General features: G+C 35.8%; 2 protein-coding genes across 2 annotated transcripts; one reads left to right on the forward strand and one right to left on the reverse strand.

Annotated features, from left to right (window-relative positions):
• Positions 1-4,347: 4,347 nt before the first annotated feature.
• Positions 4,348-11,719, reverse strand: LOC100180269 (nucleolar protein 14-like). Its single transcript, XM_002128080.5, has 17 exons — positions 11,372-11,719; positions 10,934-11,097; positions 10,552-10,664; positions 10,063-10,196; positions 9,613-9,721; positions 9,349-9,442; positions 9,007-9,156; positions 8,618-8,711; positions 8,065-8,302; positions 7,580-7,790; positions 7,152-7,275; positions 6,735-6,856; positions 6,344-6,480; positions 5,884-6,037; positions 5,238-5,510; positions 4,815-4,976; positions 4,348-4,531 (listed from the first exon to the last, which is right to left on the reverse strand). The coding sequence occupies exons 1-17, from the start codon at positions 11,567-11,569 to the stop codon at positions 4,426-4,428; spliced, it is 2,583 nt and encodes an 860-aa protein (XP_002128116.1). The 5' UTR covers positions 11,570-11,719; the 3' UTR covers positions 4,348-4,425.
• Positions 11,720-12,098: 379 nt separating this feature from the next.
• On the forward strand, positions 12,099-18,665 carry LOC100182613 (spindle assembly abnormal protein 6 homolog). The gene is made up of 15 exons (XM_002128028.4): positions 12,099-12,282; positions 12,585-12,725; positions 12,961-13,078; positions 13,436-13,606; positions 13,924-14,121; positions 14,515-14,631; positions 14,965-15,117; positions 15,390-15,506; positions 15,683-15,772; positions 15,906-16,070; positions 16,333-16,429; positions 16,672-16,847; positions 17,255-17,469; positions 17,745-17,880; positions 18,269-18,665. The coding sequence occupies exons 1-15, from the start codon at positions 12,218-12,220 to the stop codon at positions 18,377-18,379; spliced, it is 2,070 nt and encodes a 689-aa protein (XP_002128064.1). The 5' UTR covers positions 12,099-12,217; the 3' UTR covers positions 18,380-18,665.
• Positions 18,666-22,392: the final 3,727 nt, after the last annotated feature.

The following is a 22,392-nucleotide window of genomic DNA, read 5'->3' on the forward strand; positions in this document are numbered from 1 at the left end:
TATTGTTAATTTTTTTGGAACGAGATCGGTTTTAAGGTGCGAGACGTTCGTGGAATTTAGAGTTACACCAGCACTATTGAGAACGACAGCTGGTCAAATGATCTAAAAGAACGACATCTTTAAAAGTGATTTTCAAATACAAAAGCAGCCAACTTTTTGGGTCTAACTCACACATATACATATTAACGTTCGCCAAAAAACTCGCCATTTACACGAAATTTTCCCGTTTTTACGAACAGCGATTTTGTTACATTAATCTTAAATAGGACTGAGACAACAACAAACACAAATTAGATCCTAACAGTTTTTGCCACATTAGTGCCGTCTTTCAACAGTCTTTTAGGCGCCTATGTTGTTTTTTGGGTTCAAACAGGTTTGTGGGAACAGTGGAAATGGGTCGTATATCAGACCCTTCAGAACACAGTCTTGTGGAGAATTCGTGCACACTTGCGCGGGAATTAAAGCAGAATGTACTGACGACGGATTAGGAGCGGAGCAGTTAGGTTGTTTAAACGCTTCCCTCGGTGTGCAGATGTCGATGTGACGGACCATCAGTGTTTGAATATTCTCAACCTAATCTGAGACACACGGTAGGCAAATATAGTATAGCGAATAGCGATAATCGCATGGAAATTTATTCTGAAGACCCACGTTATGTTGGTATATGGATTGAGAGTGCTTTAGATAAGATGTCACCTCCAATTTTGAAAAAGGAGCCACAATATGCGCCTTGGCGACTCAGTTTGTATTTTAAAATAAAAAATAGGGGTTCCGTCATGCCTCCATATATGTTTGTTAGTTAAAATCATTTAAGTTTAGGGACAATATCTCCAAAATATTTAAAATCCAAACACGCTCGGGCACACACGCGACACATCGTATGAAATGTTCGAAATAGAAAATAAAACGACTTCGACGTTTAATCGATCAATGTTGTTAGCATATGTTGCGCGAAGCTATGCAGCAGACTGAAGTTTGGGGCAAGCGCGATTAAATACACACAGCAAACAAACGGCAGCAAACTGCGAACAGCCTGTGCGCGACAAGGCAATTATACGGTGAAAGGACACGCACTCTACACCCCTTGTGTGCTTAACGGGGGGTAGCATGGTGACTAGGTAACATGTTAGCCATTTGAAGCGCAATAATTAAATCAATATTTTACAAAGAAAACTGCGAAACGGATTTAATATTAATGTACATGGTGTTTTAACTAAAAAGAAAAACTGTTATCTTTTTGGAAAAATTCTTCCGCGCCGTCAGTATTCTAATTGTGACTTATTTAACAAAACCCATTGAGGAAATATTTACTTTGTTTTTGTACAGAGGGGCAAGATTTATTGAGTTTGTCCCTGTAATAACAGACGGAAACCACATCGAGGACGGAGAGATGCATCAGAGATTATATTGATCAAATACATGTGCATAATGAATAGGAAATGGCGTCCGTATTTGTAGCATGAAGACAGGCATTCTTTGCCGGATTAGTATATATTATATAGTCAGTAGAAATTACTGGCCGGTTCGGGAAACATACATATCCTACTTACTGGAAGCTATTTTATCCGGATAAGCTGAACAAGTTTCGCGCAAATTTGAACTCGTTGTGATGCCAACTAGTTTTGAGAGAATGCGAGAAAAAGGCACATGCATGACGTATGATTAATCTCTCGCTATGGAATGTTATGAGCAACCGCGGCAAATTTGAACTTCGCGATATCACCAAACGACACAAGATAACCTTCAAATGACGAAACGGCGATTTCCACAGATTATCAATGCAATTTTTAACTTGGTACTGTCCTATAACTATCAAATCAAGGCAAATTTTCACAAATATAAAAGAGGTCTAATAAAAAACTAAAAAACCTAAGAAAATAAATCCTACAGCAGATATATATATATATAGGGTAAAAATCTAAACTACAGCAGTAGTTTAACATTTTAAACTTATTTTTCACCCTTCTTTTCTTAACCTAATTGGAAGCAATTGGTGTAATGACCTTAACCTATACAAGATTTTACTACCGGTAAACAATTTAGCACACAGTAAGTCAGGATATGTATTAGCATACAAGGTGCCACCCCCACTATGTAACATAACCCACCAAGCGATCATGCATGAAATGACAGATATACGTTGCTTCCTCATTTAAAATGAAACCCCTTCCTGTAGGCAAGGAGCGACTGGCACCACCAACTCAACTACAATGGGAGTTTCCCAGTACATCGTTACACACTGACAGCTTAAACTGGTCCACAATGAACCTTTGTTCTTCTTTTCGTTTAATAAATTTAAACAATATAAGTTTTCGTTTAATAAATTAAAACAATATAACCTTACAGTGTACAACAAGCCTTAGTGATTCTATGTTTAATACACTTACACACTTCAATATGTATGCGTCAAATCTCAAATGTATTAAAGTCTACATTTTTATAGAGTTTTCATTATTCAAACTAAAATATTAAAACAAAGGTAGACCAAATCAACTTTTGCAGGTTAAATAAGACATAGACCAATACACTGTACTATATTATAATTATTGTAAAATATGATCTACTTCTAATCTTTAACATATACAAATAAACAAGAACAGCATATATTGTTAATTGAAGAATGTTATTTGTTTACAAATGATAAACAAATGCAGACTAAAAGACTGCTTAAAAAACCTTTTAAAGCCCTTTTTTGGGCAAATTGTAAACATGTGTGTGTCATGTATATTTATAATACATACTGTTATGTCCTTCGGTCGTTTATTAAATGAGAAACAAGTTTATCAAACTAAACAGATTTTAAAAAGTAGTTCAAACGTCACGGTGTAATATGTAATAATGTAAAAAAACAAAAACCTTAGTCAATGTCATTCAATGTCGTAACGTCACACGTGACTCACAAATACCGCCTGGTGGCGCTATAACAAGAAAGTATTGGGGACCTAACGTAATATCATAACACATACATACATTAACAAGCTAATTAATACACCCACAACCAAAGTGACACATTCATAGCAAATAAAATAGAAAGAAATAAAACGTGTTTCTTCTCACCAGTTACCCACTAATTAGTGCAAATTTAATTAATTACAATCTAGCTCAGCCACAAACAAATTACCCTAACTGTGTGATTGGAGTAAATGGTTATGTTAAGGCTGCATACACCACTCGACATATATAATAATGTATATATGTATGATATGTATCAATGTATGAATATTAGACATATATATCTAAAACAAACCGAATGATTTAATTACTAAAATCTAATTATTTGCAAATCGCATATGTAAACAACCCTATTAAATTAAGTAATAACCATAAAACAGTATACTAAAGCATGTGGAAGTCAAATAAACTAGAGTAAACAAGCTGTAATTAAAATGGTGCCCTACAACTGTTTATTTACACACAATAAAATGGTTTGTTTATTGTATTGTTAAATATTTGTATGTCACATTTTTGAATACTGTTATAAGAGTGTGAAATGGAATTTGTGTAAAGTTGTAAAAGTAATGTTTTAGTTAGATTACTAATTTTGAAAAAAATATTGTGGTAAAACAGCCTTAGTTAAGCCTGTAGGGTTAATTTATTAGGTACACGTAGAAAATAAACAAGTTTAGGTTTATCTTAAAATTAACATCCTCGGTTATTATACAAAGGGTTTTATCAAAATTCGATGAAAATATATTCTGCCAGATTACCAGTTACGTTTAATGTGCGACAACGTTAAAATTGCAGACTAAGTTTTTTTTTATCACAGACTGAACTAATCCACGTTGCTAATGCCAATCCATTATCAAATATTCGTACGGGAAAACAATTTACGTTTTTCAATTGCTTAAACGACGGCAGAGAACACATACAAGTTCACAAATTGTACATTATTCACACGAAAAATGCCTACAGAACGTACGTCTCGCACCTGCTAATCCACAACTGTAGCCCCTTCGGTTGTAATATGATTTCTATAGGATGAGCAGACACACGTTTCCTGTTCAGTGCTTACCATTACAAACGCCTTCGCTGTCGGTAACTCTCGTTTCAGGGTGTTTTGTGTGCTCATAAGCTATACACGGAAAGTTTTAATATCCAAACGCATCGTCATACTGCATTTAACCGATATGTAACTCTATTTGTTGCTTATTTCATTTTGGTTAATCAACATCAATAACCATTTCAACACTAGTACTAACATAGATATGCAAAATGTAAGTCCTTGCTTGCCCGGTCAACATAACTAACTGTGTACTACATCAATATTACAAAAATCTATCCTATATACACATCCCTAACAAATACCCTTTATTGTCCAAGTTTAAAAGCGTTATGTAAAAACTGTAACACATTTCAAATCCATGATTTATTAGTATTTATGGCTGAGCGATACACCAGTGTACTCGACAAAAGGGAACAAACATCTTAAATGTCAAGCTTATATTTCTTCCTTTGTATATTCTTAACTTCTCCTTCTTGATTAGAAAGTAAACCATACAGTCGTTTAACTTTAGCTTCTCTTTCAGCATCCCTGGAATAAATCAAAAGTATAAATAACACAATTAGGTGGTGGGTTTTGTGTATCAAAGACTTGCTAGGTTTCATATACAATGTTGTTCATTGGTAAGGTCCTGCGGCAAGGGACGCCAGAGAAAATGGGGTGTATGCCAGAGTTGGCACATGCCATTAACCAACTTAATTTAGTTAAGATAAGAGTTCCAAAAATTATGTTAATTTCGTTTAAATAGGTATATAAAAATACTAAAATGTGCTATATTAGCAACTAAACTTGGTACTTAAAACTGCATGCTTACATTGCTTCTTGTTCTTTTTGTTGATGTCTGGCAATAAATTTTGAATCCTTGCGCACTTCCCTGATCGCTCCTTTCATCTCTCTTTTACGTTTATGAAGAAGGCGGTCACGTTCACGTTTAAGAGCGTTTGTCTGTTTAGACTTCTTTCTCAAAGGGTCACCACTAAAACCAGAAAATAATGTACTGTTATCAATGTATGAATAACTGTGTTTACACATAAATGGTAACTCGTAAGTGGGCACATGGTGTATAAAACGAATCAACCGCGCTGTAACAAGACAAGAGTCGATCCCCGCGATGTGAGGATAAATAACATTTATTTAGTCACACTAAAGCCTATGGCTAAATCAATTCTTGCTAATTATTTTTACCCTAGCACACTTAAACGGTAAGACTAAGAGTTAGTGGGTCAGAAAAACTTACGTGTCATCTATTTTAAGGTCAAACATTCGCAGAGGTTTAGGTTTTCTTTGACCAAAAGAAATAGGAGTCCTTGGTTTTTGGCAGTTAGATTCAATGGACTTCAACACACCATCAACCAGTTTTGCCAAGACTAGATTAGACCGGTCAAAACTGGTTTTTAATTTGTCACATACACTGTGAATTTTGGTGAACACTTCATCATAAGCAGGAACTTCAGAGTATAAAGTTGAGAATAGAGCAGTAAGACGTGTGGCAGTTGCAACAAGCTGGCATCTGTATTAAACTAGTTAAATAAGTGGAAAATTGATACTACATTCAGACATTGAGACTTAGATGGTATACCAAAGTAAAATAATTAGTTGCTGATTGATTATATACGGCTTAATGCAACAACACAGCTAGAAATTTACCTATAAAAAATAGTAAATAAAGAGTTGAAAGTAATTGAAGACAAACTAAATGCATTTGCTAACTCAACTACAAGACAGCTGGTAAGGTAACATAAAGAAATTGCATAACGTAGCAATAGAACAAAGTGGTAGAAATGCAGGAATGCAGTTTACCATTCAATGAGAAATTCATTTCACAAAGTCTTTGAAAATTCACCAAAGCTAAACCCAAACAAACATTAAAGTAAAGTAGTCACCTGACAAGAGCTGTATCATTTATGTCATTGTTCTCATCCATCATTACAGAAAGGTCAGGCTTAAGTTGATTTTCTTTGAACTTATTCTTTTTTTTAACTACCAGAATGTCAAAATTCTTGCCATTGATTCTTGTGCTGGTGATTGTAGGTATGTCTAGAAACACGCCAAATTAAATTATTTAGCAAAAGTAATTGTAACTCACAAAGTTACGCAAGTAGTAACTTGTAAGAGGGCACAAGGTGTATGAAACAAAATTTAATTATTTGTGGTTTCAGATAGCTCAAGAAAATTACCTATTACATTGTGCAATACAATAAAGTTTGGCCAAAGACTTTTGTCTATATTCTGATAAATCTCAGAAAGAAAAGGAAAGAGGTCATTAACTTGTGCAATACACTAAAGTATGCTGACAAATGTAACAAAAAAAAACTTTTTTTAAAATTTTGTGTTAGATTTTACCTGCTTTGTTTTGTTTATCAGGAACTGCCATGCAAAGTACAGTGGTGAGAAAGTTTAAACATTCGGGGATGTATCTCTTTGAAAATGACACATATTCGTATGCAACAGTACATAGATACAAGCCCTTTGAGACATCCCTGTAACCACAATTTTAAAAACTATAGCTGTGCAATTATATAATGATAACAACTATACCTAAAATTAGTGGCCCTGTTTATAAAGGTCAGAAATTAGAAAATCTTGGTGCAGTCAAAGCCCCAGCAACATAAATCTTTCAAAATAACAGCGGAGAATAAAGACTACTGCACGATGAAATGAAAATTCGTCGCAAAAAGTCAGTACAGCGCAGGTACAATTTAGGAATTTTCCATCAATTGTTCTTCGTTCTTACCTCAATGTATGCACAGAACAGCAGTCAAGCAAATGTGAGATAAATAGAAGAGCTGGGGTGACCACAGGATGACAGAAGTCACTTGTTGAATACAACAACTTTATCAACTTGAACTGGATCAGCTAAACAAAGGATAAAACTTAAGAAGATAGTAGCAAAAAACTTTACTTTGGAGTTTTTAAAAGATAAGACTTCTATTTACAAAACAGGTTATATTACAGAATTTGTTCAATAGGTGTAAACACATATTTCAATTTAAGATTTTAAGACAGTCACAGTGGTCACATGAATGACTACTATAAGCAGCTTTGGTGTTGGGGTAATTCTGGCCCAAATCCCAGGTCCTTGACAAGATCCTCCCCACAAAATAGAATATCATGTTTGGCAATAAAACAGAAGTTTAAACTGGAAGCTTACGATTTCAAATGATGGTAGTTGAATACGGGATGCTTGCACACAAGAAAGATAAGACCTTTTCAATCTTTCCTTCACACACTCACTGCAGTTCTCAGGGTTTAATGCACATAGTTCATAAGCATGGCTGTGTAGAGGGTTAGGGTTATGATAGAAAAATTTCTTAATTAAAGTTGCTCTGTTAATAGGAGTGGTTGGTATAAAATCTGTTGTATAATTTGTATAAAAATTACAATAGTTTTGTTATTTAAGAAATATGTTTATCAATAGCTGTTCTGGTAAAAAAACATTAATTTTATTATACTTTTGTCTGCGATATGGCAAGATATCATAAGGGTGAATGGGTATTTATAAGTATTCTAATATAGAAAATTGGGAAACATCTCACGCACTATCAAAAATACACCTATGATACCCTGATATCGATTTACCTAATAAGGCTGTTAATAATGTTGAAATCAGGTTTAGGGGCAGCCACCATGCAGCAGTGTTGCCAAATGTAAGCGAATAATTCAATCATCTTTGCTTTGTTGCCTTTACCAATGCTGGGAGCAAACCTCTTACGAAGATCGGACACGACTTCGGATGCAGAGAGAGCAGAGGAAGAAATGAGGAAGGAGAACTCGGAGTAGGATGCAGGAACTGGAAAGTGAGGAAGGTTTTGGCTAAAAACATACACTTAGAAAACAAATGGTTTTAAAGCAGCAATATAAAAAGCAAAATAAGTTACCCATTAGTTCAATAAAATAGACACAAAATAATTCATTTTTTTTTTTTGTTAAACTTAGTATTAAAATAAGTTATAACAATTTTAGGTGAAGTTTAATCTTAATAAAATTGCAAACCCCCAACCCCTATGTAAACTCAAGAGAAGAAGTAAACTCAACAACAAGAAGTAAATCCCAAGATCACTTACATTTATTCAACATTTCCCCAACATCTTCCTCTTCTTCCGCTTTATTGACAACATCTTCCACCACATCTGGCTGTTCCTCCAGGCTACTAACATCCTCCTCATTGCCAGAGTCGATGTCCGAGAATTCATCAGACTGATCTTCATCATTCTCATCATCTGAATCTCCCCCATCATCCACGATCCCGAGATCACCAAGCTCCGACTCTACTTGGTCCTCTGGAGCATCTTCTTCCTCTTCCTTCAAAACAATAATAACTTCATTTAAAAAAAAATCAATACAATCAAGAAAAATTGAATATATACATATATATATATCAAAAAATAACTGACAGTAAACATAATTTATGCAGATAATTCCACATAAATCCTGCATATTTAAACAACAAGCAGAAAGGGTCAAGAACTGTGCTGCTGACAGAGTCAAACATTACACACATAAGAACTCGCGGTGTCAGTCTAATGGACAATCAGATCTAAACTCAGGCTCTGGATTGGGGACCACAGTCCTCACCCAAATGCAGTAGAACACATGGAAACAATCTACCCCACCCACCTCATTCTCCCCAACATAATCTTCAGACTTCTCATCTTCATCATCAAAATTAAACGATAATGGTTCAGCTTGGTTTACTTTTTCAACTACATAACTAAAAAAATAGAACGGATATAACTATTTTTATGATATAGCCATAATCAAAATAGTAACTATACATTATAAAGCAGGTAAACAGTACAAAAATATCTGTGTCATAGACAAGGTTTTGGGTGTTAAGGTAATTGGCGAACTTTGGCCTACATCACTTTACCTTTGGATAACACATTTATGCACTACATATGGTCTTTTAAAAAGTCCCATTCGCTGATATGTATATTGGCTAATACATAAGACACTACAAGTGTATATGACACCGACAGTAACACACATGTTCATATATTACATACTCCTCTTCCAATGCATCAGCCGATTGATGCGTTCTCTTCCTGCTTGCATCTTCATTCCCACCATCCATTCGCATCCTAGCAATCCTTTCCTCTTCCTGTTTCCAGAGCAGAGCTGCTCTCTCCTCTTCTAACTCTGCTTCACTTTTCATCCTGTTTTTAAAAATTAAATTGAGACAACTATAACCAATACACAGATTAGTTGAATGGTATATATATATATTTAAAAGATAGAAAATGTACCATTCCTTATTAAAATATAGTTATTGCAATATTACCAATCAAAGTTGCACATTAGTTATTCATAAAAAAAATAAAAAAAATATTGAACATAAAAAGAGTTACTTTTCCGAAGGTGCAGCTTTCCTGTCAAAAAGCATTTGCTTGACCGCCATGTCATACTCATCTGGTTTGGATCTCTCTTTGGCAGTGTTTTTATCTGCATTAAGTACAATATAGTAAATCTTTATATCTAGTATATACAAACAATGGGCAAACAACAAAAGAGTGCATTAACCAAGACCAGAGTCAGCACCATACATACATAGGTGCAGAGTTGGTGCTGCTTAAAGTGACATAGAATAATAGACAGGTTTCAAAAATATTCACCTTGAGAGGTTCTCACTGAAGGCTGGATTAGTTTTTGAAAGTCGCTCCATGCATCATCAAGTTTTTCTCTCAGCTCGTCCGATTTCTCTCTTGCTGCCTTTTTCTCAAACTAAATATAGGTTAAAAGATTAACATACAAATTTGAGATTGGGTTCATGGGTACCTAACATGGATATACAGGATCTGAGTGGATACCTTGGAATAAATCAAGTAAAATGCATGGTGAAACAGGTGAAGTAAAAAGAAATAAACCAGAAAGAAATAAAGTACTGATAGATGGTGTATTGATGAGACTATTATGTAATTGGAATGCGACAACTAGCAAATAACTTTAATAAAACCTAACAACTTCACTTAAAAGGTAAAATTAATTTGAATACAATTGAAAACTTATATCTTAAACTATCTGTTGACAAAACTAGAGCTGATGGAGCACAGTGTAGTGTTTACCTTTGCCAGTTTAGATTTAGCAATAATATCATCAATCACTTCTTTCCTTGTCTTGGTAAGCTCATTGTCGTTGCCTTCTGATGATTTTTTGGTGAAAAATCCACCTCCAAAGTGAGCATTCTCCACATATTCTCCTGTCATAAAATTAAGTTACTTAATCATAACTACTCATAAGTTATAACATAACACATGCGCTGAGCATTTTTTTAATTTAAATACTTAAAAACTAAATCAAATCCAAATACTAACATATAAAACCAACATTCATCCATGATCACTAACTGACATAAAGAATAAAAAAAAAATGAAAACTAGGTGTAGCGACCGCGCTTATTTTCGCCCAATTAAATGTTAATATGTATTTAGCTGCAAGCGTGTTTGTTTTCTGTCTTTTCGTTTTAAATACTTGCTACCATAATGGAGGAGACAAAATAAAGGTATTAAATTATATTATTACTTGAATTGTACAGAGTGAAAGCATTAACAAACCTGACATAGTTCCTCCAGGTCCATCCTCTTCATCACTTCCATCAAAATCATCAAACTGCTTGATGGCTGACAATGATTGTCCAAGATGTGTTAGTTCTTCATCATCATTTAAACTTAACAGAGGAAAAATACTCTGTTACTTCTGCTATCAGCCAGAACAAAATAATCTTTTAACAGCTTATTGGTATGAAAATCTTAGCGTATTTTTGCCGTTTCATCTACCATTCGGTAAGAAAAGTTTGTATAAGTTCTTGACTTAAAAACCAAACAATATATATATATATATGCAACTATAGTAAGTGAGAAATTTTTATTAAACAATCAACATGGCAACTATAGAAGCCCACATTTAAACTTTATATGCCAAACATATTTTCCTTACTTAAACTGAGCCATCTTTTCATGTTTCTTCTTCCTCTCCATTGAAAATCTTTGCAACATCTTTTCTTCAATCGTCATCTGTTCATCATTAAGACCGAACCGAGCATCCCGGATCTGGTTTGTCTTGTTTCGATGTTTGTACTCATTTAACAGAGTGTCTTTTCTCTGAATACAGAATTTGGTTTAAAAAGTGCACTATAATTATAAATTCTATCCCAAAACAAAACATAAAAATATGTACGTGATTAACGTGAATTTCTTTGTTCCAAAATTATTGTAAACATCAAAGAGAAGGAAATTAGCAGAAAAACGACAGTAGTTTAAACAAACTGTGGATAAATAGTGAATAGTATTTAAGAATAAGTGGCAAATAAAAACGTTGAAGTTAAACTCAGTAACCCACAATACGTTAAACAAAAGTTTCTACAAGTTACCTCACCTTTTTATTGGCCTTTGACCTTGATACCCCAGGTAATCCTCGGTCGTTTTTCGTTTTCCTTCCAAGTATATTATGTTTCTGTTTGTTTATTTTAATCTCAAATGGATTTTTCCGTACTTTGTCAAGCGTGTTCGATGATTTTTTCTGTTGCTTTGATTTTCTTACTTTATCCGACAACCCTTTTTTCTGCTTTGCCATACTATATTTTTTACTTTAAACTAGCGTGAAGTTTATCCAAATTCGCCAAAAATGATTAATTTTACACGCATTCGAACGTTAAAATAGGCAAAACGTTGAACATGCACAAACCTCGAAACATCACGTTGCGGTAATTTCCCTGAATAGCATCTTAAATGTAGCGGTGTCTTCGCTCCCCAAATAATGCAAAATGATAGTTTTAAATATTTTTTTTGAGTACTTCCGCTACAATAACTCTTATATTAACAATTTTAGTGCTAATTACACTCTCATAGATTAGTACGCGCTTTTTTATTCTGTACGCTTTTGTAATTGCAAGTTCAATAGTGCTAGAGATTTAATGAAAATTGAATCTATATAGTAAACATAAAACGTGTTCTTTCCTATAAATTAATACATGTTTTCAGATTAGTATCCAAATTTATAATTTTTGCAGAGTTGTAAGAAAGTTGACATTTTTCCTAAAGTACCTGGCTACTCAGCCGTGTTATTTCCGTTGCTGTAAATCAGTCAACCATTACGAAAAATCTCGCGGCAAATCTGAAGTGTTAATATAGTTATGAAAAATTAACGTTATTTGTTTGTTTAAATATTGCAAAAGCACTGTTTATATTAAATAATTAGAGTTGTCATAGAGTTGTTTAGAAAATGACCGAAACTCTGTATTCAGAATCACTAAAAGTTAAGTACAAATGCCAAGATGCAGAAGATAGGTATGTAACAAAAAAAGTCAGTTTGTGTTAAATCGTTGTGTACTCGTGCATTCTAATATAAGCAAAAAACATACGTCTTAACTACTTGCTTTGTATATATTTAAAAATACCTATTGAACTTACCAATTCTATGACATCATTCTGCAACAATGTACTTTCCTTTGCAAAAGAACCAAAATTTTGCTTTGGAGGCATGGTTAGTTAGACTTAGACACACACTCATATAAAACAGAAACTCATTTGTTAAACAAAAACTCATTTGTCCACTCATATAAAACAAAAACTCATTTGTTTCTCTTTAGATTCGTGGTAATCAAGGTAACAGTGGAGTTACAAACCACCACTTCTCCTCTGCATAGAAAAGATCTCCTTGTGCGATTAACTGACGACAAAGATCCTTTTTTCCTGTTTAACTTGTGCCTTGGAGAAGAAGACTTTCAAAGGTAGTTGGGTTAATCCTTTAGCCAGTGACCAGTAAAATTTTTAGTCTAAAAAGGTTCGTTAAATCTCAGTGATACACTCGGTTTTTATATTTTTACAAAATTCTGGCGTTTATTATGTTGAAAAAAAAATAATTTGTGCTGCCTGGTGGCATTTTCCATTCCAGCCTTCTTGAAAGCAAAGGTTAGATTATTAAGAAGTTCAACATGTTTACTAATAACTTCATCATTATTTCAGCCTTAAAACCCAACAAGGATTATTAGTTGACTTCAGTGCCTTCCCTCAAAGATTCATCGCACTTCTGCAACAAAGCCACAGTGAGGAGTCAAGAGAAAGTCCAAAGTTTTTGCTTCAGGTAGGAATCGGAATCTTGAATACGTTCACCATACGTCATACCAGCCTACTTTGTTGGTATAATGACTGTTCCACATTGCCTTTCCTACACTGATCCACTCAGTGGGAGGAAGATAAGGGGCAACCGTCCTCCCGTTTTACATTTGTCCCCTCTTATTTTCTGTCTGGATGCCCACTGCTTTATAATTTGGTCATGTCACATACACATATTTTAACAAAATACATATATACCTTTTCAATGGCACTTTCCCACTAGTCTAATATGTAAGCCTTTAGTTTATTTTCATTTCCCCCCCAATCTCTGCTTCATAATATAAGTTAATATAAAAAAAAACGGTTTTTAACCTTTTTTTTCTAGTTTGTCCTAGAAGAGAGCAGCAGCTTCAGCACATCTAACAGTGGTTGTGGGATTCTGAAAGTAATTGAAACAAATCCATTCAAACACCTCACCCACCTGTCACTCAATTTTCTTCATGGTAACGATAGCGATGTGAAGAAATATCTTGCATCATGTCTCAAAACAACACTGGTAAGCAGGCCATTGTGTTGGCATCTATGACTCTGATCTCAGGTACCATACCATGTCATGCTGTAGATCTTACCACATAAAATATAGTTTTAAAATGCTTCTCGTTGTTAATATTAGTTTTTAATTTAAAAAGTCTGTCATACAACTTTGTTTCAAAACAATTAATTCATCAAGAGGAACTTTAAATGTTACTGCTCATAAGTTTCATCTAGATATGTAGGAGAAAAAGACCCTAAACAGTTTCAAAACAAAACTTAAATGTAAGAATTAAAAATTTATTGCTCAGTTCTCCTAACTAGTTTTCTGTTAAAAACCAGGACCACAAAGCTTGGTTGGAGAACAAACTGAGTGAAACTGAACATGACTTGGGACAGAAGTTGGAAAAGACGAGGCAACAGTTGTCGTGTAAGAGTCAGGAACTTGATCAACTTCGTTCAGAGGCGGGGGGAAAATCTGAGAGGTTGACCACTAAACATGCTCAGGAACTTAACATGGAAAGGGAGAAGGCACTCAAGGTAAAGATAGCAATATATCATATAGTGATGTAGCCTGACCATTGGTGCACATTGAAGTGGTGGTTTTATACTTTCGAACAAACTGAAAAGGAAGTAGAGTGGTTTTTATAAAACCTTTTTTTTTTCTAAAACCACCCCGTTTAGCATCTTTAATTTGTGTGCAGTGGTAATCATTTATGATACATAGAACAATAAATTAATGTGTTAGTATGCATACCAAAATGTTATATTTTATATGAAATAAAAAACATATTTGATTGTGTTTTTAAGTAAAAGTACAATTTCAAATTTGTTCAATAATTTCAAAATTTTGATCAAATTTGACTCCAAAATCTGTGTACAACATATACAAATCTTTTCTGCTGCTTTCCTAATCCATTATTCCACCTTCAGTTGCAAGAAGACTTACAGAAAAGATACGACCGTGAGAGAAAAGATCTCGACTCAACTTATCAAAAAAATCTTCGACAAAAAGAAGTTCGTTTATCAGAACTTGAGAATGTGAACAAGGTAAACCTTTCTTAGGTTCTCATTGAAAGAGTAAACAAGGCACATACAGGATAAATATGTATTTTAGAAGTTTATATTAATTGGCATATAAAAATTATTACATCTAAAAAGGATTTAAATCGATAGTATGTTGTCTCATACAATGTTTGACAAGCCAAAAGCAGTGTATACATGATGTTGATGTAGATTCTATTCAGTTAAAATAAATTAAACAAAATAGTAAATTGGATTTTTTATAACATATTCGCTTTAACTCCTAATTAATAATGTTTTAACTGACAGGATTTAACAGTTTTGAGAATTCCCTTTAAATTAAATTGATGCACTTCACAGGAGTTAACAGACCGTCGATACAGAGCAGAAGCAACCATACGTGAACAGAAGGCAAAGCTTGCATCGCTCGACGAGGAGCATAGGAGGTGCAGGAGTGATCTTCAGCAGTCGAGGAGGGAGAACAGTTCGTTAGAAGCAGAACGACATTCTCAGGTAAAAAATTGTCATAAAACAAACGAACTTATTATATGAATAGCCTATATTTTGTGGTGAATTAGTGTTTATATATTTATAGGATGTTTCCTTAAAACGTAAGGGCCAAATGGAGATAGGGCATTGCAGTATTGACAGTTTTTGACGCAGTGCTCCATTTAAACATGCCCATGTAAGACTTTTTTAAAAAGGTATTAGGCTTAAATACACATGAATTTAAAAGTATAGAAAGAAGTTATTCAGACTCGGTAATCAGTATATTGTATCTTCAGGAAAAAACAATCCAACAAATGAAGACAAGAGTAGCAGTTCTTGAACAAGAATTATTGGATAAAGAACAACTTGTGGCTCGCATTACTTCATCATTAGATGCTTCACAACAACAAAAGGTAGGTTTCTATATTTCTTTATTGTGTGTATATTGTTTTTATGTTACTCATATAAAGGGGAAAATTATTTTTAGGATTTTAGTTTTTATCCTGTATATTTGAAAAAAAAATACAGAATTGTAGCTGCACCTATTTTTTTGATATTTGATTTTTTTATCTTTACTTTTCTGATTCAGGAACAATTAGATGACAGAAGATCTGAACAACAAATCCAGATTCGAAAGATGGAAGCTACGATAAAAACTATGTCAGATGAGTTGATAAAGGTATTGTGACCAACCTGCCTGCATATAACATTATTTATCAGTTTATCTGAATGGATTTTTAGAAACGCATTTTATACCCAAAGGCAAAATCTACAGTAGCAACATTTTTACCAGCAACACTTTTCCTTCCCAGGGAAATGAGATAATCAAGAAACTCCAAGATGAATTACGAGGTTATATGGGGAAGGTGAAGATAAAGAACGAAGTGACAACGAGACAAGAGAAACTTATCGGAGAAAAAGAACAAATGGCTGAAAAAACTAGAAAGGAATTGGAAGAAACAACAAACAAGCTAAAGGTATATTTTTGGTTAATAGAAAAGTATTTTAATTTTCTAAATGTATATAATACTTTAATATTTTTAAAGTTTTAAAAAGTATGTATTGAGTATACAACAGTTCTGGTTAAGTATTAAATAATTTCTGATTTTTTTTAAAATCATGTAAAAAATTTGTAGTTTGTCTCGTATTTAATTGCTTCAAAGGTGCGAGAAAAGCCTGAAATAATTTTTTTTTGCAATCTATGTTTTTCAATATATTATTTATTTATTTACCAAACAGAATAGTGAAGATGAAACAATGAAACTAAAGGATCAATTAGAAACTGCATTAAGTAAACTAGAAGAGAGCAAGAACTTGCTCAAAACTAATGAAAATGGTAACTACTAACTCTACATAATTTATTACATAAACCGCGGTTGTGTATTTAAACTATGGTTACCAGACATAAAATATAGTTTTCTTTTTACTTAATTCCATTAAATAAATCTTAAAGCTATAACTCTATTAATTTTGCCAAGGTTGGTCCATTAACCCAAGATTCCATGCTTAAACTAACTACAATAGTGCACAAAAAAAACAAGAAAATAGTGAAAAAACTTCTTAAAATTTTTTTTTCAGTAATCAACTGGTTGAACAAGCAAATCAACGAGCAGCATCTTGTGTCCAGGATGAACCCCCCTCCTCAACCTCTCCCCTCCCACCCAGCTCCCCATCCGATCCCCTCCCAACATCTCCTACCTCACGAACATCATTCATCAGTTAATTCATTCAAACCTTCATTTAACCATTCTGCTGTGAGTTTCTACTTATTTTATGTTATGTTTATAGTACTGTTGGGTATAGGGTAAGATAGGACCTCTTTAGCACATACTATCCAACTATCCTGATCTCGTTTTAAACAATTAACAACGTCTATGGGAGTTGTGAGGATACTGTTTTATAATTCTTTGAATGTTTTTTGATTACTACCAAATGGGGCGAGAAAATCGAACAAAAGGTGTCCCGTCTTCACTCCACCTACTAAATGTTGGTTTAAGATCATTTTAAACTTTAATTTAAATACAAGTATGAAATTGTTTTTATGAATCACATAATTTTTTTTTTTTTCTTTTTTTTACATTATAGAAGAGACCAATATTCTTATGTACAATATATGTAATATTCATGTAGTTTTATTGTAAAATAAAATGTGTTTTTTCAGCCCAACTACAGCACCCCTATCAGTGTTGCTCCACAACCCCACCTATCAGCCAACCATTCAACCCCTATCTCGGCCATTGGGTCAAGCCCCCATATTAACCCCATGAAGCCCCAACCAAGTGAAGGTAGTCGTATACCCCGCCCTAATGTAGCAGGGGGTGCACAGGTGGTATACAACCCAAGCAGAAACAAGGAGAATCTTTCGCCAAAACCTGGGTAGGATATTTAATTTTTTTTTACCTGTATCTGCCTAATTTTAATAGTTATGTCTTTTTCATGTTCATTGTGTTGTCTAAATTGTTTTAATATATAATTGGATTTATATGTGGTAGGAATTGCATACGTGTTGTTAAATGGTCAGATGAGATAAATGTTTTCCAATTATTGTGTTTTTGTCTGGTATTCTTTTGTTTCTTTCATGAATGAATGAAAGTAACTTGCCTTATCCTCCGGTGATAACATGGATTATCTAACAAAATATACCATCACAGAGCTGACAACTCCATCGACCCCAAGTATCTAACTCGCTCCGCTGACGTTATTACCGTGCGCAGTCTATCGCCATCTTGCGACACTTCACCACCGAAATTGTCGGCTGCTAACCCGTCTACACGGCTCAGTCAACAGGTTGGAAATAGTTTGAAATACAACGCCGAAAAATTATCTAAATTGCGTTTAAGCTTAGCTCTACGGAAGTAACACCATTTAACACTTGGTTAGGCCTCTGTTGGGTCGTGAATGAATGTAACTTTTAAATCCTCGCGTGGCGGGGCATTCACAGTTGTTATAACACGGGTGTTATGTTTCATACACCTCGTGTCCGTTTACGAGTTTTCGTGTATATTACTTTTTAGGTATTTGACTTTTTATGATTTTATTTTTACCCCTTATGTAGGAGTAATGAGCCAACCTCGGGCTACCACATCCCAGGTCCCTGACAAACCTCTACGTATGACCTCACCCATATAGAATACATTTAATTTTACTCTTTAAAAATCCCAATATTTTATAACAGGTAATGAACAAAGCTACCCTCGGTCGCCCAGGTCATGTCCGCTTTCAACCCCAGCAGCCAAACTCCGCAGTCTCCGCTTATTTTACCGGAGCCATGCCGAAGCCAAGTTAGACCCTCTCCTTCAGTCTTTTTGGCCAAGTTCGACGACCTAAGTTCCCACGGTGTGCGTAACGGCGGCAGCGGTCACAAGTTTTGTAATAGAAAGTCGTGTTTATATCTCCCTGGTCCTTGACGCTTGTATAGACTTACCGCCTCCGCCGTACCCTTTAACCTTCGCGTGTGACTTTTTGTAGCGATTTACTCTTTCCATATGTGTTCCCGCCGTTGGCTTACCGCACCCCCCGTATTTATGTGCGTTTCGACTTCGTAAACTACAATAAAAGCCACCAGAATCGCACGGCGCCAGTCGCCACAGTCATCTCCCCTTACCCGCCTACCACCGAACTCCCGTCTTTCGTCGGCCAAATAACCCAGAACCCTCTTGTCACATGACCGTGTCATCCATCTATGACGTCAGAATACCTGCTACGCTACCCGATGACGACAGTCGGTGAGTGTTTTCGGTATGCCGAATACGACACGAAAACAATACTATTGGATAGATATTTGAGTACTCTAGAAATTCTGTTAGAAATGAACTATAAATGTATTAATTTTTTTTTAAATATGACAGATTTAGACAAAATAACGTTAGACAGAGCTAAATCATCCGCCTGTTGCCACGGCTTTACTATGTGGTCGGTTGAGGTAATATGGTTCAGGTTTTTATTCTCTTTTATCGTCCTGTTTGGTAGTAAACAAAAAGTAGTTACAAAATTATGTAAACGTTTCCCAACGAATTTTTTCCGTGTAACTAGTAAAGGATCCCAAAAGACGCATTACAAGTGTTTGGATTCTGTAACACTCGTTTAGTTGGTAAAATATACGAGATGTCATAACAAACTCTCTAGATTTTTTATGTAAACGTTTCCCAACGACTCTAAAATGACATTAGTAAAAACTCGACTCGAAAATAAGGGATATTATGTGCTATCAGTATCCCTCTTTATCCACAATACTGGGTGTGACCAATAACCGAAATATTATACATTTTTGTAACCTTGGATTGTAGTAGCTGCCAGAAACCATAGACGTCAATCAAGCCTATAATGTAACTGCAGACGCTTTACAATGGCGAGAACTTTGTAACTGATACAGTTAAAGTTCCTGGCAAGGGTCGTGTACAGTAATCCAGTACACCAATGGTTACGACTGTGGGAAAATACTTGGGTTTAACAGACAGTGTTATATTTATGTGTAGTTTGAAATACATGTTACACGTCGTTTTTGTTTGATGTTATTTTAATGCGAAACTATTCCATTCAAATTCATCGCGTTGAATGTGGGCGTCATTTGTGTTTCCGTTTTAAACTCTAAGACTACACATCCGCTTATATGGTTTGGAAATGGTTACTATAACAGCCCGGAATGTAGTACGGAGTCTAACCGCAGAATCCGGATTGAAACGGGAGCTGCCCAAGCACGCGATGTATGCCAAGTTGTAGCGACAACGCCTTTGAAAGAGAAAATCCTCGTAACTACATTGCACGTCGTAGAGATTCGGTTTACTTCCGTATTTACATCACCGCCTTTCAACAGTAGCTCGTCCAGGTGCCGGGCCAGTTTCTGACGTGAAGATGCGAGGGAAATTTCCCTTTACTTTCACGTTCAAGCAAAGGCAAAACAAACCGGCTGCCAAGTCCAACCGTAACGCGTTTTCGTATCTCCGTCACAGGAAACCGAGAAAAAGCAACATCATTTCGCCCGTCACCACATGTTGCGAACTATTCCGGGCCCGTGTTACACACCGGGTCACTTATGATGGAACCTCGGGTTCATTGCATAGCGTCGTCTTACACAACAGTTGCTTGTTTTAGGCGTGTGGTTCTAAACCTCTTTTGTCGATCACAACTTGGCGCCAAAACCCCTTTAAAGCTATGTTGTAACAAGTCATAATTACAACTCATACCCTGAACCCCGCTTAAACTTTAACATGGGTTAACCACATGAATTTTTTCCGTGTAACTAGTAAAGGATCCCAAAAGACGCATTACAAGTGTTTGGATTCTGTAACACTCGTTTAGTTGGTAAAATATACTAGATGTCATAACAAACTCTCTAGATTTTTGTTTAAGTAATTATGCAACTTAAAATTTCGTACCGATAGTTACGTGTTGTATCATTGGTATACAAAAGCATTTGTTCCCGCATTTTCAGTCCCAAAACATATTTTCAAAAATGCAAATCACATACTTCGTGTACGGATTTTCACCTTATATATTCAATCGCACGTAGATATGTAATCCGGGGTTAAGTTTGACATAGAAGAAAGATTAATGTGTTATTGGTCCATGTGCTGACAGCTATTGTTGTTTACTCGCCTGTGGGTGATTACATAATATATACTCTCACGGTGGTCTTCAGTTTCCAATTTTGGATCTATTCTATTATTGCTTGGACGAGTTTATTTGAGCTAAAGTCACAATACCGTCTTTTTAAGACGCCGCGCACTTCGAATGTGATTAGATTATATACCCGTCTTTGGATATTGTACATTGACATATATTGATAAAGATAAAGCGTTTCTAACCCACAGCCGAACCCACGTTCCCTGATTACGTAACCGTTCGCTTCTGAAAATAGACTGCGGTTTCGGCAAACCACTTTCATGCTTTTTAGTGGCCGCCCATGTTCGTCCCCAAACAAGCCGGGTCGTCTTGCCGTTGTTGCTTCAGCAAACAAGCTACTTTCGGAGTTCGGTTTCGCACAGTCGTCGCCAATTTCACTGCCCTGTTTGGACGTCGTTTACCACACAAACACGGGAATCGGCGCGGCGGCCTGCCCAACGTAATCAGCATGCGCGAGAGTTGAGCCGACTCTGGTCGACGTTGGTGGCTCTTCTGATCGTGTGCGGTCGACCGACGACGGCTTTTGTCAGGGTATTTTCGTACTCCCTTCGCTTCGTGGGTGGCGAGTGCTGTGTGATTATACGCCGCGCTCTTGTAAGTGCGAATGACACACGGACTACATTCCACACGCCAAGTTTATTACAACTTCCTAAACCTGCTTGCATCGTCCACAAGCGGCACACGCCACCCCACGCTGCTATAACTCCCGTTCGTCAATTCGAATTACAGCTAGTGACCAATTAGCCCTTTGCTATGCACTACTGCATTATTCATGGCCCGAAAGCTGTTGTTTTACTCAAAGTGGCAAACGGGTTCACGACTCTGGTCACCTCGTGCGCTAATTCGGCGTTCTTACCATCAAAACAAACGCATTGAGTCATGCCCAATCTTCCTCGATTGCCCAAAATGCTCCATGTTAAGCTAGGGTGATTTCTAGCGGGCGCCAATGCCCGTCTGATCGCCGTCGACCGATCAAGAAATACTTTCAGATTTACCCAGAACACAACCCTTAGCATTTTGTTTACGCTTTCATCCTATAGGTTTAAATGGCATCAGCAGCATTTTATGTCCGACCGTCTCGTCTCCTTGTTACAGTTTAGTGCGGGCGTTTAATAATTCATTGTTTTCGCGGTCGCAATCAGAACGAAGTGACCCTTTGTTGGAGGCGGGCAATTTCCTGCTAAACCATGGACGGGAATTTTGAAAAATTCCTCTTCAATCATCGATATACAGTTTATAGTTACAACCTATGTGTGAATGTTGATAAAGTTTGTTTAGCATAAGGTGAATGGCCGCGACCCTCAACCGGCAAAGGACCAAGGTTTGTCCCAACAAAAGTAGCGACATCTATTATTGCTCTAACCGGGACCACCCACGAGCATTTCAATGTCACCCTCAGAGAGACGTATTACCTTGTTGGCCGACACCGCAGAATTAGCCATCCTCAGTGGTGGACGATAATCTGCTTACCGTCAATCGAACCACACTGTTCCGCGTAAATGGGATTTCGGGTTGCGTCAGACCGGTATCTCTAATTTTCGCTTCACCAAAGCACCGCTCGATTCGTACAGCTTACTGGGCTAACACCTTACTTAGCTAGTCCAGCGGTCAAAGAACCGGCATTGTAGATTCTAGTTTTTTGCTGGCATCTTTCTCTATCGTGACCGAGTCTCAGAC

Source organism: Ciona intestinalis, chromosome 5 (genome assembly GCF_000224145.3).
Source record: "Ciona intestinalis chromosome 5, KH, whole genome shotgun sequence".
NCBI classification, from domain to species: Eukaryota; Metazoa; Chordata; class Ascidiacea; order Phlebobranchia; family Cionidae; genus Ciona; species Ciona intestinalis.